This window comes from Hipposideros armiger, unplaced genomic scaffold, assembly GCF_001890085.2.
Source record: "Hipposideros armiger isolate ML-2016 unplaced genomic scaffold, ASM189008v1 scaffold_28, whole genome shotgun sequence".
NCBI classification, from domain to species: domain Eukaryota; kingdom Metazoa; phylum Chordata; class Mammalia; order Chiroptera; family Hipposideridae; genus Hipposideros; species Hipposideros armiger.
In genome coordinates this window covers 4,966,543-4,991,528 of record NW_017731378.1, presented here as the reverse complement: position 1 = coordinate 4,991,528, position 24,986 = coordinate 4,966,543, and the positions used below count along the sequence as shown (strand labels likewise).

The following is a 24,986-nucleotide window of genomic DNA, read 5'->3' as shown; positions in this document are numbered from 1 at the left end:
TAATTAAGATAAGCAGGGGAGGATGAATTCTAATAACTGCGGATATATACACTGAGTAACTATTTGTCAGACAGCCTGTGAGGCACGTTACATACTATATGTTCTCTCAATCTTCACAAAGGCCATAAAAGGTAGTCACTACCACTACTCTGACTTTACAAATTAGGAAAATGAAACTCAGAGTAAAGTAACTACGTAACTCACGGTCACATAATTTTCAATGGCAAATCTGGAACTCAAACCCAGGTCTGACTCTAAACCAAAGCACTTAACCACAACACAAATACACTATTTTTTTAAAAGACATATAAAAGGATTCTTTGGTGAATGTTTTTGTAAACTAAAAGAAAATCTGACTCGTGCAACTTTTTGAAACTTGCCTTGGTTCCCATTCCTTCTCCCACAATTACAACAATCTCCCCTCAAAGCTGCCCATCCCCTAAAGCCTCCATACTTGAATGTCTTCATGTCTCGCCCGCCAATCACTCGGGCAGTGACCGTCTTCCCAACTTTCAGCTTGGCAGTAGGAGATGTGCCCTCTGGAACATCATCTAGAATGTGGGAGGCATGAATACAGCCAATGATGCCGTCTTCCAGGGTCACCACCACATGGGTGGGCTTAATGGACTTGACAGTCCCTGTGACCATGTCCCCAATGGACAGGGTGTGCTTCTTTATAGTCCCTACAACTATTGCTGGATCCACTTCATCGTCCTCGTCGACCGTCTCAGAGTCCTTCCGGGTCTGTCTCATGGTCCTCTTAGCAGCTGGCCCCTCAACAGCCAAAAGAAGACCGGTCACGCCCGGTTCTGTGGTCTTGAGGGTGAGGGAGACACCCTGTCCCACCTGCAACTTCTCCGAGTCAAAGCGGAAGGTGTCATTGAGGTGAGAGGTCAGGGAGAAAGCCGCCAGGTGGCCAGTCTCTACCAAGGAGGCAACGGCGAAAGACTCCTCCAAGTGCTGCACGATCGCCTGGTATTCACTGCCTTTCCTTAGCTGGAAAACAGAGGAAACCCACCACCCCACTTGGTATACAGCACACACACTCATTCATACACTGGGTGGGACTGGGGAAACCCCCTGGAGTCCAAGGGCCCCGAGGCTCGCCTGGGTTGTAACAAACTAGCCTCCACTTCTTCGACCTAGCTTTCCCCTCCTGGACACTGAGGTGGCTTAACTCAAAGTGCCACATCAGAATCACTTGGGGTTACCTTTCGTTTGGAATTCAGATTCCTAGGTCCTATCCTAGAACTAGTGAAATCAGAGTTTTAATAGGTAGTTAGGTGATTCTGGTGCACAGCCAGGTGACCTCTGATGGTCCTCCAGCTTTAAGACACTGTGACTCCTGACTCTCTCAGTCCTGCAGCTCTCCACCCAATTTATTTACTTCCATTCAACAAATTGAGTTATTACTGAAAGCTTACTGCATGCAAGGCATTTAGTCTATCTTCCCCAAACTGTGTTCATGTCCTAATATGCACTGGCTTCACCTAGATGATAAAATGGAGTAAGGACCTGCTAGAACACTTAATGAGGGTTTCTATTTCTCTTTGTCTCTCAAAGTTAAAATTATAAGCAACTAGAGGTTAAGGATTATAGCAATTTTCTGTACCATACCCTATGCAATTAGGTGCTTAATACCGTATTTTGCTGTGTATAATGTGCTCCCATGTATAAAATGTGCACCCATGTTTTTGGCCCAAACTTCCAGGGAAAACAATCTTTCGTTTTAATTTTTTAATTCAAATTTTTATTTGTTTACATTTAGGTACTTGTTTTTTGTATTATAAAGGAATTTTAGAATTCATTTTTTAACATATTATGGTACAAGAAATTTTATGTACCAGTAACAAATTTACGATCTTTATGCATCAAAGAAGGCCAAGAACTCTGTCATTGCAAGTTCGTCATAAGTTCAACAAAACCGATTATCATTTTCCAGGGTATTATTTTGCATATGGATATTGTTATTGATTTCTAGAGTTATACTTTTAACTCATAAGCATAAATAAAAGAATTTGAAACATTTATGTAGATATGGAATTAGTACTACCCACGTATAATGTGCATCCTTATTTTTCCTTCACAAATTTGGGCAAAAAAAGTGTGCGTTATACACGACAAGATACGGTACTTTAGACAATGACCAAATATATATGGTATCCAGAAAAAAATACTACTAATTTCGAGATTTCCCTCAAATCCATTCTTTTCTCACACACAAGTGTTCAGGAGAGGGGACACTGAGCAGTCTGGATCAGAACTACTCACAGGCATGTTATGTTGGGGTCATAAGATGTTTTTAAAAAAGTTTCAAACACTTCCCACATTTATTTCAAATAAAAATGCAAGTTCTGTTTTCTCTTTAAAAAACTCAAATGCTTAGCAACACTAGACCCAGATGTTCCCACCAACAAGCAGATGGAAACGAACGGTCTCTCCGTTTGCGGGCAGTGCATGCACTCTGCAATCTGTCAGAGCCCTAACTCGTCTGGTCCACTTCACTCATTTATGTGATATGCTTGGCCCCAAAGACAGGGTGACCATAAAAATTATCATCTGAACCAGAGCAAAAGTTGGTGTTATTAACAGGTACACCAGGATAAGAGGCATAAACTGGGACTGACGCATCTAAACCCAGGCATACAGTCACCCAAGCATTTGTGTTAGAATCTCCAGGCCAAGTGTGTGGGTTGAAGGAGTGTATAAGGAATGCCCTTAAAACCATGGAAATGAAGTCATCGGCAAGCTTACCTTTTTAGCTTTTCTATTCACCAAATCGTGGTACAGGGAAACATGTACTTCCAACTTTAACATGTCAACATGTAAGATCACAACCTTCTTTTTTTGCCCAGATTGCACCTCCTGCCCTGCAGTGCAGAACCAAACATGTGATCACCTCCCTGGAGCAGGGGAGAGGGAGACAGCATCTCTCCAAGAGCCCCATAAGCCCTTAGGCACAAAAACAAAAGAGGACACGTCCTGGGTTTACATGGGCTAGGGAAGCCAAGGGTCTGGCTCACATAATCTAGGTTCAGGTGTGCCTTAACTTATGCAACCTGATATATAAAAATCTTGATTTCCCCAATTATAACAATCAAGGATTCATACCTAAACCTTCTTTAGAAGGTTGTCAGTTGTCCTGATTTGCATTTACACAAGATACCCAGGCCAACAGTGTCTACTGAATTAGTTCACTTACCCTATACATTTGGAAACCATATGCAGGAGAGGCAGCAATGGGCAAAAGGTTCCCCCCAACCAACCATGATAGGCAAGACCGATGCACTCACCTGCTCGATGATATTTGCTGGCTCTCAGGACCAGGCCAGGCACTGGGCCCTCACTGAATACCACAGAGCCATCTTCCAATACCTCCTGCACTTCTAAGTCAAGGACCATCCCTGGGGTCATCTCAGCCAGCGTCTGGATCAACACAGAGTCTGCCAGAGACCCAAAGGAAACAGAAAGTAGCGAGATTAAACAACATTCTTACCCTTCTTTTCCTTTGGAAATGTGCTGCCATGCAGAGGGCAGTAAAGCACTGGAACCACTGTGAAGGTTAAATCACTTTTTGTAAAAATGTCCAATATCCATGAAAACTCCTATGACAGAGAGAGACACCTAATGCCTCCCTTGCTAATCCTACTTGGCCATAATTCATGAAAATAGCCAGCACCACAAACAAGTGCTTTCCTTCTTTCTGTTTGGAATCTTCCCTCTCAAGCTTCTTATTCCCAAATCCCATCAGGGCTCCAACAATCCTACACAATGGTTCAAAGCTTAGGAGGGTTGGAATAGTAACCACGCACAAAGTCTTCTAGCAAGGCCCGTTTCCATTTTATCCTCCACTACATATTTGTGGAATACAGGAACAAAAAGTGAAGAGGTGAATGGATTCACAACAAATGCAAACCTGAGGTCACAGAATGAAGGGAAGTTGTGACTCTGGACTGGGCAGAAACACAAGGGGACTTCTGGGATGCTAGTAATGACCTTTACTTGAATCTGGGTGGTAAACAGGAGTGCTCATTTTATAAACATTTACTGAGCCGTACCCTAAATGATTTTTGCACTGTCTATAGGTCATATTCCCGTTTTAAAAAGTTTGCCAAAATTGTTTTAATACCTGGGAAGCCCATTGGAACAGACAGGCACAATGTCCGAGGCACACTGCCCACCCCAGCCCTCATCCTGTGCCCTCCCATCCTCACCTCGGTTTCTCATGAGGCTGCGCACGCCCTGCTGCTCCTCGAGGCACTGGCTCAGGAGGAGGAGGCTGGTGGTGGCCAGGTCCCCCATGGAGCAGTCCGACAGCCGCAGAGACAGCAGCATCCGCTGCTTCTCCTCGTCCACATTGGTCACCTTTGCAACTACCGTCTGCCCTTCGACAAAGTGGTCACTAGTGGAGGTCACAAATTTGTCACTCATGATCTAAAGGAAAGAATGGGCAGAAAATGAAGAAAGGAAAGGAAGTCACTATTAAAACAAGCCACTTAACATACCTAGGAAGGGCTATGAGAGGGGGTCATGAGACACAGGAAGTTCCCCCAGCCCTCTGTAAGTACAGCTCTACTCCCTTCCCTAAAAACACAGGAGAGGCCCTGGCTGCCAAACTCAGTCTTTAGAGGGCACCCAGCCAAGAAGACACACTACCAGCAAGCCAGAGGGATACCGAGCTGTACATATCTCTAATACCCAATGGCAACCCTCTGCCCCTCACTATGCATGTTTCTGGGGCCCTCTCCTCTGCTCCCATTTTTAAAATTGTTCTGGCAGAAGATGCAGATGACTTTTTGCCCTGGCAAAACACCAGGGAGATGAACCTATGGAAGGGAAGACATATTTATGAATTATCTGTGGCAGGAAAGAGCTACAAGCCATTTGCTCGCCACTGTCTTACGCTGACTTCTGGTTAAGTCTACTCCCAGCTCTGGTCTCAGTTTACTCGGCAGGAATGAGGGGTTCAACCATGGGATCACTAGAATTTTTTTCAGTCTGAAAAGTTTACAATTCAATTAGATGGGGGGTGGGTAGTACTTTCAAGGGTATTCTGGTACCATAGTACCTCGAAAATCCCAGGAGGCAGTAAAGCCTGTAACCAGCTGTTTAGGAAAATCAATTTCCATGTCTAACATGCTGAGAGTTTAACAACAAGTTCAGTGCCCTCACAGAAGACTAAAGTCTCAGGGCCACCGCCCATCTAATCAACGCTACAGTTAAAAGCAGAAAAGGTGCCCCTTCCTCCAGGACACAGCCCCAAACCAGAACACACAGCTGGGTGAGACGAGCGTGGAGTGAATCTCAGCTCCACTCCTGCCTCAGCCAGATGCCTTTATGTCGTGCCCCTAAAAATCTTTCAAAGGATCAAGTATCTTGCTCCTTCCCGCCAACCCTTGGGTTCCATGACCCTGTGTCCTTGGGCATGAAGGTGAACTTACTGCTTTGGGGGCCAGTCCACTAAGACCTGAGGGGAACTGGACGAACACACCATAGTCCTTGATGTTCTTCACAAAACCAATGAGCAGCATTCCAGGATGGATTTCTGAGAAGCTCTTGGGATCCTGACCACCCTCTACTGTGGAGACCAAAGCTGGCTTCCTGCAAAGGAGCTAGTGGCACTTCATTAAGGAATATTCCAGAAATGTCCATCTCTCCCTTCTCCTTTTTCCACTCTACACCTTCTGCTACTGTGATTCTCTAAGTATGCAGACGAATAGCAGTGGCATCACACAGAACCTGTTAGAAATGCAAATTCTTAAGCACCACCCCAAGACCTATGAATTAGAAACTCAGGGGTGAGACCTATCAAGCTGTGTTTGAATAGGCCCTGCAGGTGATTCTGATGTGCACTAACATTGGAGAGTCGCTGTTTTATTCCTTTCCTTATTAACTCATTTCCAGATTACTGAAAGGGACCAAAAAGGGGATGGCTCATCCCTGTGGCCTGGCAGCTGGACTGGCCATGACGCATCCTCCACAATCTTCACAGTAACCAACCCTATTTCACTGCCTCTGCCAATCTTCACTCTAAGGAGGTTTCATATTCCGTGAGAAAGGCAATGCTCTCCTTCAAAACACCCAGACCAAGCCCAATGGAATATTCCGAGCCCCGTATCTCTTGGTAGGGGGGAGGAAAGGAGGACAACTACCTCATTAATTATTCCAATTCAAGGGGCAAGCGATAAGCGCCCTGAGAAGGCCAGATGTGCTACTAGGAATATCCCCCTGGGTCGGCAGGCCACACCACCTCTTCCCCAACACCCTGGACTCCCACCCGAACCTGACTACCAGTATCTGCTCGCAGGACTTCAATCCCACTCTAACTTTCCACCAGGGAATTAGAAGGAAAGCTCAGGCTTGCTCACTGGTTAGGTTTTATGGAGGTATTTCTGCAGTCAATTGGCCGACTTTTTTCTATGGAATTTCCAACTAAAAGCATAACCCAATCCAAACTTTCCCCCCAAGAGTGCCCAGGTTCCCGTTTCCCTGGCTTCCCAGATGCCGGTAAAGGATACAACATGTCTCTCACTCTGGCTCAGACACAGGACTCTGTGAAGAGTGTCACCGGCCTGGAGCCAGTGATACAGCAGTGGGCCGTTGGCGACGTGGTCTGACAGATGAGACGTGGGGAGGAAAGCAGGGATGTTGTGGGGCAGGATAGCCACCTCCAGCCCATCTTTGGACTTTTCTAAAACCTTCACATCCACCAACTACCAAGTGAAGAGAAAGACAAAAAATAGCATTTATCTTGGGCAGACAGAGCAACCTCTTATGAGTCAGGAGGCAATCAGAGTCGTCAAATTCCAGCACCCGGGATCACAGAGAGGTCAAGAAGAGAAGCAGCTTTCTTCCACACCCCACACCATCTCCCAGCAGGCCCACACACGCACACACCAGGGCCCATTTGTGTATTCACGTCACTCCTCTCCCAGGTCCCTCCAATGGATCCCAGAGGAAAGGCAGTCCTGCGGGATGGCCCTAGGGACCGGAGGGAAAAGAGCAGCAGTACACTGCTGAAAAGCCACATCACGACAGAACTTTTCTTTCCTGGACAGCTTCCATTTGCTCTGACACACAGGAAAAAATATATATGAGGTTCTCTGTCAAGGGCCTTAACCCTCTCTGGTCCCAGAATCTTAGCTAGCTACCTTGATTTTTCCCCTCCATGGGTTCCAGTACCCCAAGTGTCAGTGGCACCCTGCTCTTTGGCCACTGTAAACTAAAATAACTTGTCTAGATAAGTCCAGGTACCTGCCCAGCGTGAACGGCTTTTCTTTTCTTCTGACTGTGTCCCGCACGCTCTTTCTTTGGATCACTCAACAGCTTGAAAGACAAGAGCATCCTCTCTTTGGATGGCTCACAGTTCAGCACCACAACCTTCACCACCTGGTGAGAAACCACAGCTGCTTGGCTAACTCCTCCCAGCAAGCCTGTCAGGCCCTGGAGAGGTGCCCTCCCCCAGCAAAGGCCTTGAGAGATCCACCCAGACCCTGGATCAGATCAGAATACAGTGAAAAAAAATGTACAGTGAGATACATTCCCCCGAGTCAGCCTTTGGGTGAAAGACAGACATGAATACATTTTTTGGTACAACCCCAAGTTTAAAAACTTCTTTTTCCTCAACAGACCCAGATTCACTACTTTCATGGCACTGCCCCCTGGTGGTAACATGACAGTAGCCTCAGAACAACTTCTTACAGGTCAAGATTAGTTCTTCAAGCCTGTGGGCCTGAAGAAGGTCCACTAGTTTGCCAGCTTTCATTGAATCCCCCTGAAGATTTCTCTCTGTTCTGCTCCCATCTCCACTTAGCTGGCTCAGGCTCTCTTCCTTACCCCTTAAAAAGTCGCCCTCCAGGGGTGGGGATGAAGAAGGGGAAGGGATGAGACAATACAAATTGGTAACTACAATATGGCCTCAGGGATAGAAAAGACAGTCTGGGGAATATAATCAATCATGTTGTAAATATTTCTTAGGGGGCCAGATGGACTCATGTCTCGTTGGGGAGATCACTTCATAGTCGGTGTAGAGATCTGACCACCGCACTGTATTTCTGAAGCTGATGTTGAATAATAATGTATGTCAACTGTAATTATATATACATATAGTCAGTCACAGGACGTGGAGTAGAGTGTGGGAATGGAGTCAATGGAATTGTAATAGGTAAGCATGACATCGGGGGTGGGAGGGCAGTAGATGGGGGAGGGGGTTGTTTCTGTGCGAAGGGTGAAAAGGATAACTATTGCAATGTTCTGTATACCTGAAACTAACAATAAAAAATAAATTAATTTTAAAAATAAAATAAGATGACAACCTAAAATAAAAAAATAAAATAAAATAAAAAAAGTCGCCCTCCATACAACTCCTTCAAATCTGTGTTCATGGGGTCACCACAGGTTAGGGACCTGCCTGGGAAAAGGTTACCTGGCCAGTGTAAAAGACCTTCTCTGGGTCGGGGACATACTCGGCACTAAGCTCATGCTTGGGCACCAGTCCCTGCACGTCATTGTAGAACTTCACAACGCAGCCATAGTCCTTGACCCTGAGGATGAAGCCATGTGTCTGCAGACCAGTCTTAGCATCTGCATAGCAGGTAATGGCAGGCAGTTTGGACTCAACCAGGGTTTTCTTCAGGGTCATCATCAGCTTCTTGGCTTCAGGGTCACAAAGCAAAACCTAGGGGAAGGATATTGTCATCAAACCTCTCATCAAGTTACCTGTTATCAAGAGAGCCACTGAGCTGGTCTCTGTGATCCCCTGAACCCAAAGGCCATGGTCAGTCCCTAAGAACCTACTATCTCTTTCTCTCTGAGAATGTCAGCCACAGACCCTCCCTGCTTCCTGCTGGATGACAATCTGGGGAATATTCATCTCTATTTCAAAGGTACTCCTCCCATAAGCTCCCTCTTGGGCCTGCAACAATACTCGCCATCTCACTGCACCGGCAGAGTCCTGTGTCAGTTGCTTCCACACTGCCTTAGCTCTTTCCTGGACTGCCAGCATCTTGTCTAACAGAATGAATGACTGAACCAATTTACCACTTCAATACTGCTGTATGTAATCTATAAACTAAGACTGAGAGACCCAACAATCTCTCCTCCCTCAGAAAGTCATCTCCTTGAGGGCAGAGAAAGTCCTCTACTTCTAACCTCCTAGATGCACTACTATAAAATATTTTGCCAATGGGTAATCAATCTCTTTGTTGACTCACTAATAATGAAATAAAATGAAAACAAGAAAATCTAACATTCTGGGCCGGCCGAGTGGCGCGTTGGTTAAGAGCTGGTTTGGGACACCAGCTCTGAGCAACAGGGCCCCGGTTTGGATCCCACACGAGGGCCAGTGACGCTGCGCCCTCTACAGCTAAGATGGTGAACAGCAGCTCGACCTGGAGCTGGGCTGCTGAGTCGCCAGCGACGGCGTAGGCTGCAGTGGGCTCCCGCAAGCTACCGTGAGCTGCCAAGAGCCGCCGTGAGCGGCCGTCCAGTGGCCGGTGACCAATCTGCCTCACCCAGGAAGAGCGTAGTGATAATACCAACATGGGCCAGTGAAGCGACGTTCTCCACAACTAGACTGAAGAACAGGAGGACAGCAACTTGTCTGTTGCCCTCTCCCAATTCCCCAATAAAACCTTTAAAAGAAAATCTAACATTCTGAGTGCCTGCACACACCAGGCCCTATGCTAATCACTGTGTAACATCAAATTTAATCTCATGACTTTGTGAAGCTTCTCTTGGGATTCAAATCTGTTATAAACCACTCAGTTTTGGCAGCTTTGTTTGGGCTATTTCTGTGCCTGACACGCTCCTTGCTCCTCAACCTTCCAAATCCTACCCATCCTTGCTAGCCCACCTGTGCCAGAAATCTACAAGACATTATTGGCACATAGAGCTGAATTTGAAAACTGGTTTCACCATTTGTTAGCTGTGTGACTTTGGACACGACATGTGGCCTTTCCATGCTTTAATTTTCTCACTGGGGTTAACAACACTTATTTTAGAGGGTTGTTTTAAGGATTAAATGAAATAATGAATGTCACGTGCCTAGCACAGCAATTGGCACAGACACATGTTACGTGGTAGTTGCTACTGATATCATTGATGATTCTTGCTGCTCTGCCCCACGCTGACCTCCCCTTTCTGAGATGTGACCATAGCATATAGCCTGCACCAAACCATGTGGCACAAGGTTACACACTGGCCTGCTGTCTTCATGGATGAATATTGACTCTCAATTATACTATACAATTCTCAAGGGCAGGGACCCAGTTTTCTCCTCCCAATGCCAGGCACAGTACTGCAGATATTACATGGTCATTTTATGGAAAAAAAGCAGAAACTTGGCTGAGAAGCAGTACTCTCTTCCCATCTGGCCAAAACCACAACAGAGACCCTTCAGGAACTCACCCGGCACATGACCTCATCCCCAATGTGGTACTTCTTCTCTGGGTTCTTCATCAAGATGTCAGCCAGGTGCATGGGAGGTACCAGGCCCCTGATGTGCTCACCCACCTTCACCAGAATCCCATACGGCTTTATGGTCATAACTGTGCCCTAGGAAGTCCCAAGAAAAGACGTCATGATGCCTCAATAATGGTCTTTCCTCCACCTCTTACAATAAAGCATGTCACAACTCTCTTTTGAAGCCCAGTTTCCTGGGCTAACTGTTCCTGTTATTCCAGATCTCATAGGGGTAAAGTACGCACCCCACACTGATCTGGGTGCAGTCGGGTTTATTTATGGAACCTTCATATCTTTCTGTATGAGCATGTTCTTTCTGTCTGCCTTACAAGCACAGTCTCTAAAGGAGGGGACCATGTTTCCTAAAAAATGAACTCTACAAATAAAGGGAAGCTGTTCAACTGGGGCTAAACGGATAGATAGGGAGACAAGTGGAACTGGCTTCTTACTAATATCCCAAGTAGCTCAATTATCATAGAACTAACTTTTGACCTGGTCTATTAAACACCATCCAATTCCAGGTTTATAACCTATTTCCTCTGCAGTTGGGTGGTGCTAGTAAGACCTTACCTTGAAATTAATTATAAGTTATCCAAGGAGAAAAGAAATTCCAGTTAGCAGGCAGAGGCAAGGAACAAGACTTTAAATATGTTCACATGAAGACTAATGAGCTGACAGTTAACCTGTGAACTCCAGAATGTCTGAGGCTGGGGGAGTATCCAAGTAGATGCTTGAGGTCTTACCTTTACCAATGCCCCAGGTTTGATGTCATGATAGCTAAGGTACTGAGCTTCAATAATAGACCTAGAACGAAAGGAAGACATAAGATTAAATAAATTGGGGCAGAGGCTACCTAAAATTCAGGGTTGTGAAAGCCATGCTGGCAGGAAAGGAAACCTTTACCTAGCAAGGCCAGGAGAAACTGAACACGCACCCACCCAGAAGCACATCTCCACCCGACCACGTGTTGATGAGACTTACGTCCGCAGAGACAGCAAAACCAGTTCATCCATTGGGCTGTAGTCGATGATTCTACATTTGTGAGTGTTCCCTGGCTTGAAGGCCTCAGGATTGAAGGCGCTCTTTGAATCGGAGAGATGGCTGAGCTACAAAGTACCAAGTGATTAAGAAAAGCCAGAAACAACAGGTGTGAGGAAATCAGACACTAAAGCACACTGAGATGACAACACATTTGCCACCTACATAAAAACAGTACTCTGATTACCTGTTAAAATAATTCCTCTAGGGCCGGCCATGTGGCTCAGTTGGTTAAGAGCATAAGCTCTGAGCAACAGGGTAGCTAGTTCAATTCCCACATGGGCCAGTGAGCTGCGCCTGAGCTGAGTTGCTGATGAGCTGCCAATAGGTGGCAGGATGGCTCAGTTGGTGAGAGCACATGCTCCTAACAACAAGGTTGCCGGTTCGACTCCCGCATGGGATGGTAGGCTACGCCCACACGCAACTAAGGTTGAACATGGCACCTTGAGCTGAGCGGCTGCAAGCTGTTGACAGGCAGCCGGATGACAACTGGACTTGGAGCTGAGCTAGCTGAGTCCTCCACAACTAAGACTGAAGGACAACTTGGCTGTCCCCCTTCCCCAATTCTCCAATAAAATCTTTAAAAATAATAATAATTAATAATTCCTCTAACTAAACAACTGTTCTTTACCATCACAGAATTTCTGTGTCAGAGATTAGTCTAGATCGTGGGTCAGCAAACCACAGTTCATAAGTTGGTAACTATTTTTGTAAACTAAAGTTTTACCAGAACACAGCCATGCCCATTCATTTACATCTGTCTATGGCTGCTTTCAGCCTATAAGCACAGAATTGAATTTAAGATTTTATTATAAAATATTAAAACAAACACCTAGAATGAAGAGACAACAAAACCTGGGTAAATTTTTAATACTTTTAAACATAATAAAAGTGAATCTTATTAATTTGCAGAACAAAGAAGGGGTCACAGTAGTGAGTCCCAGCCTGAAACTTGTTTTGATACTGTGCAAGAATCTGCACAAAATAAAATTTGTTTTAAATAAATTTTATTTAAAAAAAAAACAAAAAAACCCCAAAGAACAGAGTTGAGTAGTTAGGACAGAGACCATATGGCCCACAAGCCTAAAATATTTACTATCTGGACCTTTAAGAAAAACTCTGCTAAGCCCTAGTGTACATCCTAATTCACTCTTACACTTACCACCTGATAGGTATCAAATATGTCAAACTGATTCTAAGGCATTCTATTATAACAAACAGGTATTATTTAGTCCCTATGAAAAGTCTGTTATACTTGGGGACATTCAAAAATAGGAAATTAATACCAAGGGATAAAGGAAGCAGAAAAGGATCCATGTGTCCCAACAGTCCATCTAGTGATAAGATCCTGATAAAACAAAGAGACTACTTACCCGGGCATAGGCCAGAGACCCATCATTCAACCTGAAAGTGGCCCCGGCCTTGCTGAAAAAGCCCTGGACAGGAATGTCATCCAGGACAGCTCCCAGGTGCTGGCAAGAGAGCCGGGTGAGTGGGCGCCCAGGCTGCAGGAAGGCGGGACGCAGGCTCAGTCGCACATCTCTGGTCCGAGGATGGATACAGAGGATGCAGGCCTTGACCTACATAAGGGAAAAGACATAATGAGCAGGAGGAGGCACGCAGGAGATAAGGCATCCTGGAGCTGACTTTTGGAGGTCAAGGCTCTCCATGTGCTCTCCATTCCAGAGTAGGAATACAAGTACTAAAATTGACTTGTGCAGTCAAGCAGCATACAGAAAATTCAAACAAAATGTTTCAGAGGAACTATGTCCAACCACATCAAGGCTTACTCAGGCCAGGAAAAACATATACGAGGGCTCTCTCAACATCATGAGGCTAATAAGGCACATGCAACAGAAACCATGTGCTGGCACCAGTACATCAGAGGCTCGTCTAAATACACCAGAAACAGCCTGCTCCAATCACAAGGTTATAGAATGCTCTGTCTCAACTCTGTACGCAAGTATGACTACAGGGAGAAAAAAATTACTAGAAAGAGGTTCACCAAAATATTAATATTATTATTACTAGGTGATATTTTTACTTTTTTAAAAAACCTACTTTTACTTTTTAAAAAAGTCTCTACAGCATCTATTAGCATGCATGATTGTTAAAAAACAAAAAACAAATCATTTTAGGATCAAAAAGATTCTGAATAACATACATTGGGATATTCTTCCCAAATATCCATGTTCATTGCAGAAAATTTGAATCTTTAGGTAAGGGTAGAAAAATAACGCAGAGTTAGTCACTATTAACACATGATCATATAATCTTTCAGTATTTTAGCCAGGTGTACTCTAAATTTTTTTTCAAAATTGGATATTTTTTCAAAATACAATACACATAGCACCTTTTAAACCACATTTTTCTATTTAAACATATATCTTGTTCTCCTATGTTAAATACTCCTCTAAAGCACTTTAAATTATAAAAGCAAAAAATTCAATACCAAAAAAAGTCAAACCATATGAAAGAATATGAAATAAAAACTAAAAACTGCATTCTCCTCCTCAGTCTCTCTCTCTCTAATCTCAGTCCTCAGAGATACCCACTGGTAGTTTATTATGGTCCTTCCAAAACACTTTTTATTCTCTTCACCTCTTCTCTGCACACCTGCACACACAGTCCTAAGACCTGCCCTGTAGCTAACTGTGATACCGGACAGCTAGGTGGGACACAACTGGAATCAAGAAAAGATAACACTGAAGATTACTACTTGACCTGGGGCTAATGGGTCCTGGAAAAACACACTGTTCCCCAGTAAAATCCTTTAAAAAAAGAAAAGAAAAGATAATGTACAGCATTACTTACTACTTGATTTGAGAAATACGTTCCAGCTTTCTTGGGATCCAAATGCATAAAGTCAACCAGGCCAGTAAAGAATGAGAGGAAGTTTAACGTAAGGCCAAGTGGAGTCACCTAGAAATAAACAGAACAAGTTATGAAAAATATGTCTCCGAAGGAACCAAGAATATGAGAACTACTGTTCATACTAAACACTCAATGCCACATTTTCCAGGATCACTGTGTGTTCTCTCCTACTCCAGCTAACCCTTATCAATCTTTCTTCCTATAAAACTGGCAGGACCACTGACACTGGCTGTTTCTTTATTCACTAAGCTCACCTCCCTTCCAGAATGAGAGGACATCAATCCTCCCACCCTCAGGATTCCCCAATGGGATGGAGGGCACTTTGCACAAAAACCCTTGGGGAACTGCCAGCCTGACAACTTGGACAAATTGTTGCTAACTTGGTGATCTGCCCAGGCTAAGAAGGAAAAACCCAAATGCTTGCAAAAGGGAGACATTAACCATGAGCAAGCTGATTCATCCCACAGAGCCCCGCAAAAGCTAAGGAATTAAGCTGAGAAGCACCTCAAAAGAGAGCAATGAGGTAGATAACTGAAGTTTGGAATCTCCACAGAAAAGGGAATAGTTATTCTCTGGGAAAACTATAAGACACTCAAAACACAGGAAGAGTACAAACCCTGAAATGTGGATCAAGAAAAACCCTGAAAGAAAATAAAGAAAAAAATAATGAATAAAAAAAAAAACAAAGAAGAAAAAAGAGAAAGAAAAAAAATAGAGAGAAAAAAATGCTGAATATCGTATGGATATAGATAAAGAAACATCCAGCCCCTTTCTCCCACTTAGCTCTCAGGCAGTCAGGCTCATACCCTCCTAGATGGAAGTTAATAGATCCTTTCTAGAGAAATCTAACATACCCAAGAAGACTTTATAACAATGACTCTCGGAAGCTGCCCAAAGAAAGTCTGCTAGCTCCTCATCCTGACAGTGAAGTCAGCCAATCATTATGTCCCACCCAGGCACACAAACTTCCTAAGAATTTTAGTGCCTCATTTGTAGTATGGCGTCAAAACAAAAATTCAATAGAGAATGTGAAGTTAAAAATTGAGAGACTCTCCCAGAAGGGAGGACGTAGATAAATACATGCACATACCAAAACAAAGAACAGAGCAAAAGATAAGAAAATTAGAGAAGTGACCCATGAAGTCCAACAATATGTTAATAGGAGTTCCAGAAAAAAAGAAGAGGAAATTATATTTTAAAACAAACAAAAACAAGATCTGCTAAGGAGCTAGTACCCTGAATATATAAATGCTTACAACTTAACAATAAAAAGACAATTTAATTTTAAAATGGGCAAAAGACTTTTGAATAGATACTTCTCCAAGGAAGATATACAAGTAGCCAATATGCACATGAGAAGATGCTCAACTTCACTAATTATTAGAGAAATGCAAATCAAAATCACAAGAAAATACCACTTCATACCCACTAGGATGGCTATAATAAACAGGATAATAACAAGTATCTGTGAGAATGGAGAAATTGGAACCCTTACATGTCTGTTGGGAATTTAAAATTGTGCGGCCACTTTGGCAGTTCCTCAAAAAGTTAAACAGATAGTTACCATATAACCCAGCAATTCCATTCCTAGCTATATACCTAATAGAAATGAAAACATATGTCTACACAAACATGAATTTCATAGCAGCATTATTCATAAAAGCCCAAAGTGGAAACAACCCAGATGTTTACTAACTGAAGAACGGACAAACAAAATGTGTTATAATAATATGATGGAATATTATTCAGCCATAAAAAGGAATGAACCACCGTTATAAGCTACAACATGGATACACCTTGAAAACACTAAATTAAGTGAAAGAAGCCAGACACAAAAGCCCATATATTGCATGAACCTAGGAGTGCTTTTGGGGATCCCAAACACACTAGGTCAAGAAATTAACCTCTCATGTACTTTTTTCAATGAAGATGCTCTGGAAAATGTGCCACATTAAAATTGAGGGAGTAAACCAATAAAGAGGAAAACATGGAATCAAAGGTGGTTCCAATACAGGAAAGAGGGGAACGTCCCAGGATGACAGTAAAAGGGGGTCCACGTGGGGAAAAAAGGTAACGAAGCAATTACCTAAAGGGCTTGAAATCATGGAGAAAAAATTGTGAGAGAAAAATAACTACAGGGTACAGAAGAAATAGTGATAGATAGGAAGGGAATTTTAAAAATGACAAAAACAAAGCCGATTATCAACTCTAGGAAATAAAGCTGTTCAACAGTCCTGGTCTATTACCTCGCTCAGCAGTAAACAGTGTTTATGTAGTCATAATAATTGAAACACTGAATAATGATTTAGCCAAAATTTTACTATATCTCTGTTGGGAGGTTGGGGGAAGAGGAGGGAAAATTAAGAGGCATGTCTTTATCTACCTTGATAAGAAGTTAAAACGCAATGCCTAAAATCGATAAACCAAGAGAAACTTATTACTTAGAAATGTGAAGGTAAATTTCAAAAGATAAGCTAAAAGAGTTAAAGGTGGGGGTCAGGAGGGATAGATGGGACAGTTCTTCATTATAACTATTTTAATACCATTTTGATCAGCACTGTCCAATAGAAATATAATGTAAGCCACGCATGTAATTTTAAAGTTTTCTAGCAGTCAGATTTTAAAAACTACAAAGAAAGTGAAGTTTGTTTTAATTATAGTTTATTTAACCCAATATATCCAAAATATTATCATTTCAACATGTGGCACTGGCTGCATTTCAAGTGCATAATAGCTACACGTGACAAGTGGCTGCACTACTGAACAGCACAATTTTAGACTGTGTGCATGTAACTACTTTAATAAAAATTGTTATTTTAGAAAGTAGTAATAATGAACGGCTTACCTTCTGTACCTGGGCTTTGACCACCAGTCCTGGTAGCAAGTTATTAAGGGTCCAGTTTTGCTCCTCGGTAGCAATGGCAGTAGAAACTTCTGAATGATCAATAGACAGACTAACAACTCCTCCATTGCCTTTCACCTCTTCAATGATGCAGTTCAGGTACTGACCCACCTTCAGTTTAGCACCTGCAAGCCCAGCCCCAGCCCCCAAAAGGAAAAATATGTCCATGAAAAGGACCTTTAACTTGGGCTCAAGCAATACCTAAGATGATTCTTGGCCTACTTGCCGAGTTACCACGCAATACTCCCCATATTCCCAATCTCTAAAGACCAACTACAAGAAGGGAGTGAAGTGACCTTAACCAATCTGGAATCAACTACCCACAAAAATATGAAGATTTCAACAAAAATATGAAGGTTGCTGGTTCAGAGGCTTTGGGGGCCACGGCCCAAACTTCAATGGAATCCTCCACGTGAGAAACAGTGAAAATGGCCCATCAGATCTTAGCAAGACTCTGCCACTTCCTGGCCCCTCACACACATTCCCTTTTCTATCAGCCAGGATTAACCGCTGATCTTAGCAAAGCCAAAGAGCCTTCAGTGTCACCATTCTGTAATTTACTCACCACACCTGGTAAGTAAATTTAAATACAATCCCCACATGTACCACCTCACTGCCATGCAGTGGTCCCTCTTCTTCCCCTCACCTTTGTTCTTTTGTCTGATATACTCCTGGGTTTTCTGCACTGGCAAAAAAGCTCTGGCCCCACCAACACCAATGTCCACTAGGTAGCCATGGTCTTCCAGACTGGACACAGTGCCTGAGAGCAACTGGAAAAGGAGAAAGCATTGCAAAAAGTTCAAAAGTCAAGTCATAGGACACACAACAAACATCCACTGTAAAATTGCATGTTCCCACCAATCTCAACACATCATCTCATAATCCTACCCCACACACAAACACTTTTAACCTTTAACTTCAGTCCCACTAGAGGATAGGCGAGGGCAAGATACCAACTTTAATTCTCCCAGGGCTGGAAGGATTTTATGGTTTCCAGACAGTGAGAAGTGCTAAACAAAGGTGAATAAAGGAATGACAGAGAGGGGTCTCTCCCCTGGAGAATTTCCAAAAGATAAGACTTTCATGCTATGCAAAGAGGGATAAACCAGATGGCCTTCCAGGTCACTCCCTGGGCTATGATTACGGAGAATCCAGGACCACCCTTCCAGCTGTCATCATATAAGTACCTCCAAGACATAAAAAAAATAAAAATAAAAAAAATCTTGCCAACTTCCTTTACATTTCATGGGAAGCAGTGCGGCATTCAAAACTGGCTCTGACATTTACTACTTTGTCTTTGGCAAGTCACTGAAACCTCTCTCATTCCCTTTTCTCGAATCTACAAGAGGGATATCTATTTGCCTCACAGGGCAAATAGTGTCTAAAACAGCATCTGTCATACAGCAGGCTCTCAACACTTGTCAATTTCCTGCAACTTGGCTTATTTTTATTCCCCTTTCTATCCAACTTTCAGGACCTGACCCAAACTCCACTGCTTCTTACCAAATACTACAAGATCATATTGATCTCCCTCCTCTTAATTACAAGAGTACTTAGATGAGTGTAATTTACATGAGTGTTTTGAACCTACTGGACCTGGAGGCTCTGAGCCAGGACTAATTTCTCCTGAATCTCCACAGGACTGAAAGATTCAGTGGAGGGCTGGCTGTCCAGGAGTACAGATGACAGACTTATTGCCGTCTACCTTGTCTCTTGCTCTTAGAGAGCAACCCTCAAGGGTTCCTCACAAATACCAGATAGCCTTGGAAAAAAACCTGTGAAGAAGTCCAGGTAAGTAAGACACTTCAAGGACCTCCTTCTCACCATCAGCAATGCCCTGCTAAGGCTTCTCGGAGCCTTTTTTTTTTTTTTTTGCTAACAGCAAATCTTCGACGTGCTTTCCCTTTCTCCCCTCCCAGGTAAGGTAATTAGGTTCAAGTCTTCAATTTCCATTAAATATCCAGGCACCCTGAAGACCTTCCCCCCTCAGGAAAAGAGCTACCCCTGTGTGTAACAGTTAGAATGTAAACAGTGGTCTAGACATTCCCCAGGAGACAAGGCAGGGCAGGAAGAAGGCATGTTGACTGCTCCTCTTCCCTGACCCCAGACACGTACCATTCCGGGCTTCAAGGACTCAGCACTCAGCACTTTGTTGACATTTTTGGGGTTCAGAGATAGTTTGACACTCTTTCTGCCACTCTCTGTGATGCCGAGATTGCTCACGACACATCTCACCAGCATCCCGGGCGAGAAGAGTTCAGGCAAGAGGACCAGGTCCTGGATAATACAAATGAGAAAACTCTGATGCTTACTATCGCCCCAAACCAAGAATCCACTGCCAGGCCCTGGCTCACAGCCTTCTCATCCTCAAACCCTAAAGACCCCAAAAGGCGATGAAGAGGGCAACCACTTGCCCACAAAGGAAGATGGGTCTGTGACCATATCACAGTCTTGAATGTTAGCATAAAGCCTCCAAAAATCTCCACACAATGGGCTGATATAAAAAGACTTGTCAAAAGACCTGTCTACAGAGACCAAAGGGATGCTTGCTAGAGGGGATGGGGTCAGGGGATGGGTGAAAAAGATGAAGGGGGATATAGTCAATAACATGTGTTAAGTTTGCACAGCGATAGATTATTACTAGAATTAATGGGGTGCTCACATTGTAAGGTCTAAAAATGTTGAGTCACTATATTGCATACCTGAAACCAATATAATTATTATATTGTATATCAACTATACTTAAAAAAAAAAAGTTGTCTGTATTTACTGTCTCCACTTCTTCATCTCCTAATTGCTCTTCAGCTCACTGCAATCTGCACCCCTCCCTCACCTCACTCCACCACTTTATCTCCCAATAAAATCGCCAATGCCCTCCATGTTGCCAAATCCAACAGTTTATTTTGCAGTCTTCTCTTATGAGACCTTTAAAAAGATTTTAACACTGGAGACCACTCCTTTCTTCATTAAACATTTCCTCCCTCACTATCAAGACTTTTTATTCACTGGTTTTTCTCTGGCCCTCCTTCTCCTGATAGCAACTCTCCTTTTATTCAGCAATTAAACTACAGCATTTACTCCCAGCTCAGTCTTTAGTCTCTTTTCGCTGTGTTTGCTCCCTCTAAGCAACTTCCTCCTTCTTAGCTTCTATTACCACCTATACAAAGAAGTTTCACACATTTTTGGTTCTGTACCTCAAACTCCACATAGGAAACAACCAAATCACGATCATCTCTCGCAATCCAGGCCCCCCGTCAGGATTTCTTATCTCAGAATGGCATGGTTGTCAAGTCATGCACAATAGAAACCCAGGACTCATCCCTGGCACTTCTGCCTCACCACCCAGAGCAAATCCATCACTAAACACTGACTTTACTTTCTCAGTTGTCAGTAAATCCTGAACCCAAGCTGCCATCAATCTCAGAACCTAGGCTTCAACAATAGCCTCCTAACTGGTCTCCAGGAAACTACTCATGCCTCTTCAATTTATTCTCTATTCTGTCTACATGTCACCCATCCCAATGAGAACACTTCAAGGGCTTGTCATTGATTCTAGAATTAAAAGCCCATCCTTAACATGGTCTGGCCTCCACCCAGCTCTCCAGCCCCATCCCACACAACCCTCCGTTGCTCTCGCCACACTAGCCTTCTCTCTGCTGCATACCCGCTCCTTCTGCCTGAACTCCGTTCCTTCTTTATCTAGTGTACCCTCATCTTTCAGATCTCAGCGCAAGCATCCCTTCCCCCAGAAAGTCTTACGGGTTCCCTGGGCTATGTCAAAATCCGCTAATAAAAAAGTACATAATAAAATCCCCTATTATAAACTCTCATGGCACCTTGTATCTTTCCTTCTTAGCACTTAACAAAGTTGTCATTTTGCATTTATTTGTGTACTATTTATTTCCGGTTACAGATTTTTCCAGGTCTCCCTTACCTTCAGAGGCTCTTCTTGTGCCACCTGCTCATTCAGCTTTTTGGTGTAAGCATCACAGATTTCAGTCACCTGCACAAACCCCTGCAGGCCATTGGGGAGACTAATCACCAGTTCCAGTTCATTTACCTCTTTCACACAACCCAAAAGCCGCATGCCCTCACACAGGGACTAGAAGAGAAAAAGAGAAACAGGTACAATAGGGAAGAGAACAATGAATGAGGAGTTTCAACTCTGACAGATAAAACTACAGGAAACATATAGGTATATGTGTCAATGCACTTATCAAACATCTGACCGAGCACCCTAAAAGGGTTAAATTATACAAGTGTTAACAGCATTTGGGTGCTGGTGGGCACTTTCACCTTTTACTTTATTCCAAGCAACCCAACCCCAAATGCCTCACAGGCAATAAAATGAAGGAAGCAGGGATCAGTGGCGCTAACGGCAGTGTGAAGTGTGCAGGCCGGGCCTAACAGGTGCAGCCACTACTCACTAGGCTCCATGTGACGACAAACATGAGAGAATGAGAGCTCGTGTTGTCGGTGCTTTCAAATTTTTACGAGAACCCAAAAATCACCTCTTTATGTAAAGTTTGTTTCTTAATGTTGGCATCAAGTTAAACGATTATTTTTTTAAGCATCACACAGAACAAACAAAACCCTTCTGCAGGCTGAATCTGAATCTTTCCCTTCAGAATGATTGTTTTTTTCTTTTTTACAGCTATTGTATATTGGAGTAATCTAAAAAGTTAAGGAACAGACTAAGACCACTTCATTTCTCTGAGGCAGTTTCCACACCTATGAAATGAAAGGGGGGGAAATCAGAATGATTGCTAAAGTTACTGCCAGCTCTATCCTATGAATCTACTAAAACAGAAGTTTCATAAGGACACCAGCCCGATGAGGGACTCAGCAGCTAAAAACAAACAAAAAACAACACACAATCCCAGGCACTGGTTAATAGAAAACCATGCTCAATTCTGAACACAAACTGCAAGAATCTCTATGGACACAAGCCATACGTATGTATGTATGAATGAATGAATGAATGAATGAAAGGAATGAAGGGGGTAAAAAAAGGGAAGAACATATACAAATTAAGCAACCAAGGTAGTTTGTTTAAATTGAAACCAAACTTTAACAAACCTCGATACCAAGGATTTCAAACTTTTCTCTTACAGACTTGCTGCTTTCTTTCTTGTCAATTTTCAGCTTTTTTGTTTTTGCTGGCTCCTTCTGCCTCTTTTTCCTTTTGGTGGAATCTTCTTCAGTAGAAATCTAACAGCGGGCAGAGGACCAAAAGATGAAAAGAAGCAATCCTGGCCTTTCCCTCCCAATTTCCGGTCATCTGTTGTTGCTTTGTTACTCTTCCATCCCACGCCACTCCCAAATGCTTCTTTAATTCCTATTCAATCCCAAATCTCCCAGTCTGTCCCCAAGGCTCCTTTTGCCCAAAGTCTGCCCTTCATGTTCTCAAAAGCCCCTTCTCTCCGGTGTTCTTCCTCCCCTGACTTAGGATGCACATTGGGCTCCACCAGTATGAGAAGCAATTTGAAATAGTGTATGAATGAAAGGTGGAGTCACGAAGACCTGAGTTAAATTCGCAGTTCCACCATAATAAGCTGTGTGGTTTCAGCAAAAGTATATAACCTCTCTTGGCCTCTATTCCTCATCACAGAATGACGATCTCTATTTCATAGTACAGTTGGGAAGATTACATGAAATTGACACAAAGCCTTATAATCAAATGCTAGTTCCCTTCCCTCTAGCACTGACAGCACAGCCTATTCTAGGTGAAGATTATTAATTCTAATGCAAATTCTGACCATCATACATGGCGGCAAGGACCCCATTAAAAATGTGATGATCAGACTGCTTTCTCTCCATCCTTAATCAACATGACACAAAGTTCCTAAAAATAAGGAACAAGAGCACTAAATGCCATGCTTCAAAACATACAGCCTTGTGGTAGTATGGACTCTCTAAAAGTTCAATTTACAAACACAGACTTCAAAAAGAAATAATCTGGAAAACAACACATTCTCAAACAGGGTTCATTCTTCATAAGGACAGTAGGGAGAAAGGGTTCAGTGAGTCTTACCAAACAAGCCCACCACTTACATCAAATAAGTTGTCTTGTTCAACAGGCTGCTGGAAAGCTTTCTCTGATTTATGGGTCTTTCTTGTACCCCCACGGGGGAAGCTCTCTTCCACCGTTGCCATGTTTGGGGCTCCTAAAAACAATGCAAAGAGTTAGAGGTGAGATGTAGCCTTGATGCCAGATTTCCTAAAGGCTGTGATCAATGGGCAAGAGATAGAGCCTTCTAGCACCAATGCACTAGACAGCACTCAGGACCAAAATATCGATGGTTTGAAGCCACGCCCCAGATAATCCACAATTCATCTTTCCAAAGGTCTCTGCTTCAAAATCACAAATTCACACATTTCCTCCAAGAAAAGAAGTTACAGATTCAATGTAGTAATACCATTAAGCAGCTACGGTTAAGTCAGAAATACACAAATATATAATACCCTACCTTCAAAGAATATGCACACTTTTAAGATAAAACAATTATGCAAGTAATTTAAAATGCAAATCCGATTATAAACTATCAATGAAAAGGTAGAAAATGACGAAGCTTCAGTAAAGAAGGCAAGCTTCCTAAAGAAGATGTTGTGGGGGCCGAATGTTAAAAGATGAACGTGAGCGAGCTCTGAGCAGCAGCGGTTCGATGCCTGGCCCAAGCTGAGCTGCCGCTGAGCTGCCAAAAGGTGGCAGGATGGCTCAGCTAAAAAAAAAAAAAAAGATAAACGTGATTTTGACAAGTGGAAAGGGAAAATCAGATGGAATGTGAGAAAAAGCATGAAAACAGGAAAAGCCAATTATTTCAATGAACACCAGCAATTTGTCAAAACAATTGCTCAAAAGCCTGCTGATCCCTTTCTATGAAGAATTATTCAACTAGACCACAGGGCAAATAAAGCATACTTGGAGTTAAATTTTAAAAGACAGACTAGGCTTTTTTAGCGGAGGATCTTAGTTTAATATTTACTTTGGGAAGTCAGAGCCTTAAGTTAGATAGAATTATAATGATTGCTAACGTTAGAAGAGATAGAACAGTAATCAAGAAAAATATAGTACAGGTTATAAATTGGATGGGAAGAGACAAGGTCTGAAGGAAGGCAAACCCGGGAGGAGTCAACTGCAGTACAACCAAAAAACTATGAGAATCATAACTAGGTATAAGTGAGAATGGAAGCTAAGGAGAGGCTGGGTCTGAGAAACTGGGTCTGAGAAACTAGTAGAGGTGACGACCGAAGGGAGCCTAGGTTTACAATCAACAATGGGTGTACGCTTCGTAGAAAACTTCAAAGGGTAAGGCGATCCGGTGGCAAAGAAGGGATTCAAGCTACTTCCCGGGGACAGAGCCTGATGTTACAGGGGCCACTCGAGCAGAGCCGGCTTCTGAGCCGGGCTGGAGGGATCGAACCACTCACCCAGCACTGTGGATGCATGGCAGGGACCGGGGACCCTAGACCTGGGACAGAACTGGAAGCCACAAGGTTTCCTCCCTTCTCGCCTTTGCCCTCACTTACCAGCCTCGCGACGCCAGCACCTCTCAACTTCGGAGGACGAGCCCTGTAGTCACACACGCGGAGAACTCGCGCACCCACACACCGAGGCTGCCCTTCCGGAAGCGTGGGCGGGCTCAATGCCCCGCTTCCGTTACTATGCTGGGTCCCAGTTCCTTTGGGGAAAGGGGACGATTTAGAGACG

General features: G+C 43.4%; 1 protein-coding gene across 3 annotated transcripts in view; it reads right to left on the bottom strand.

Annotated features, from left to right (window-relative positions):
• The window catches only part of PDCD11 (programmed cell death 11), a 40,344-nt gene extending 15,421 nt beyond the window's left edge, over positions 1-24,923 (bottom strand). For all 3 annotated transcript variants that reach the window (XM_019636466.1, XM_019636468.1, XM_019636467.1), the window contains exons 1-20: positions 24,806-24,923; positions 23,330-23,442; positions 22,355-22,486; positions 21,210-21,377; positions 19,391-19,552; positions 17,922-18,045; positions 17,219-17,400; positions 14,314-14,421; positions 12,873-13,079; positions 11,443-11,567; positions 11,205-11,265; positions 10,408-10,554; positions 8,426-8,677; positions 7,255-7,389; positions 6,519-6,713; positions 5,442-5,612; positions 4,215-4,434; positions 3,294-3,443; positions 2,755-2,870; positions 455-996 (exon numbers count right to left, since the gene is read on the bottom strand). In XM_019636466.1, coding sequence (XP_019492011.1) covers positions 455-996; positions 2,755-2,870; positions 3,294-3,443; positions 4,215-4,434; positions 5,442-5,612; positions 6,519-6,713; positions 7,255-7,389; positions 8,426-8,677; positions 10,408-10,554; positions 11,205-11,265; positions 11,443-11,567; positions 12,873-13,079; positions 14,314-14,421; positions 17,219-17,400; positions 17,922-18,045; positions 19,391-19,552; positions 21,210-21,377; positions 22,355-22,486; positions 23,330-23,431 — 3,299 coding nt within the window. In that variant the 5' untranslated portion in view covers positions 23,432-23,442; positions 24,806-24,923. The remainder of the gene's footprint in view (positions 1-454; positions 997-2,754; positions 2,871-3,293; positions 3,444-4,214; positions 4,435-5,441; positions 5,613-6,518; positions 6,714-7,254; positions 7,390-8,425; positions 8,678-10,407; positions 10,555-11,204; positions 11,266-11,442; positions 11,568-12,872; positions 13,080-14,313; positions 14,422-17,218; positions 17,401-17,921; positions 18,046-19,390; positions 19,553-21,209; positions 21,378-22,354; positions 22,487-23,329; positions 23,443-24,805) is intronic.
• Positions 24,924-24,986: the final 63 nt, after the last annotated feature.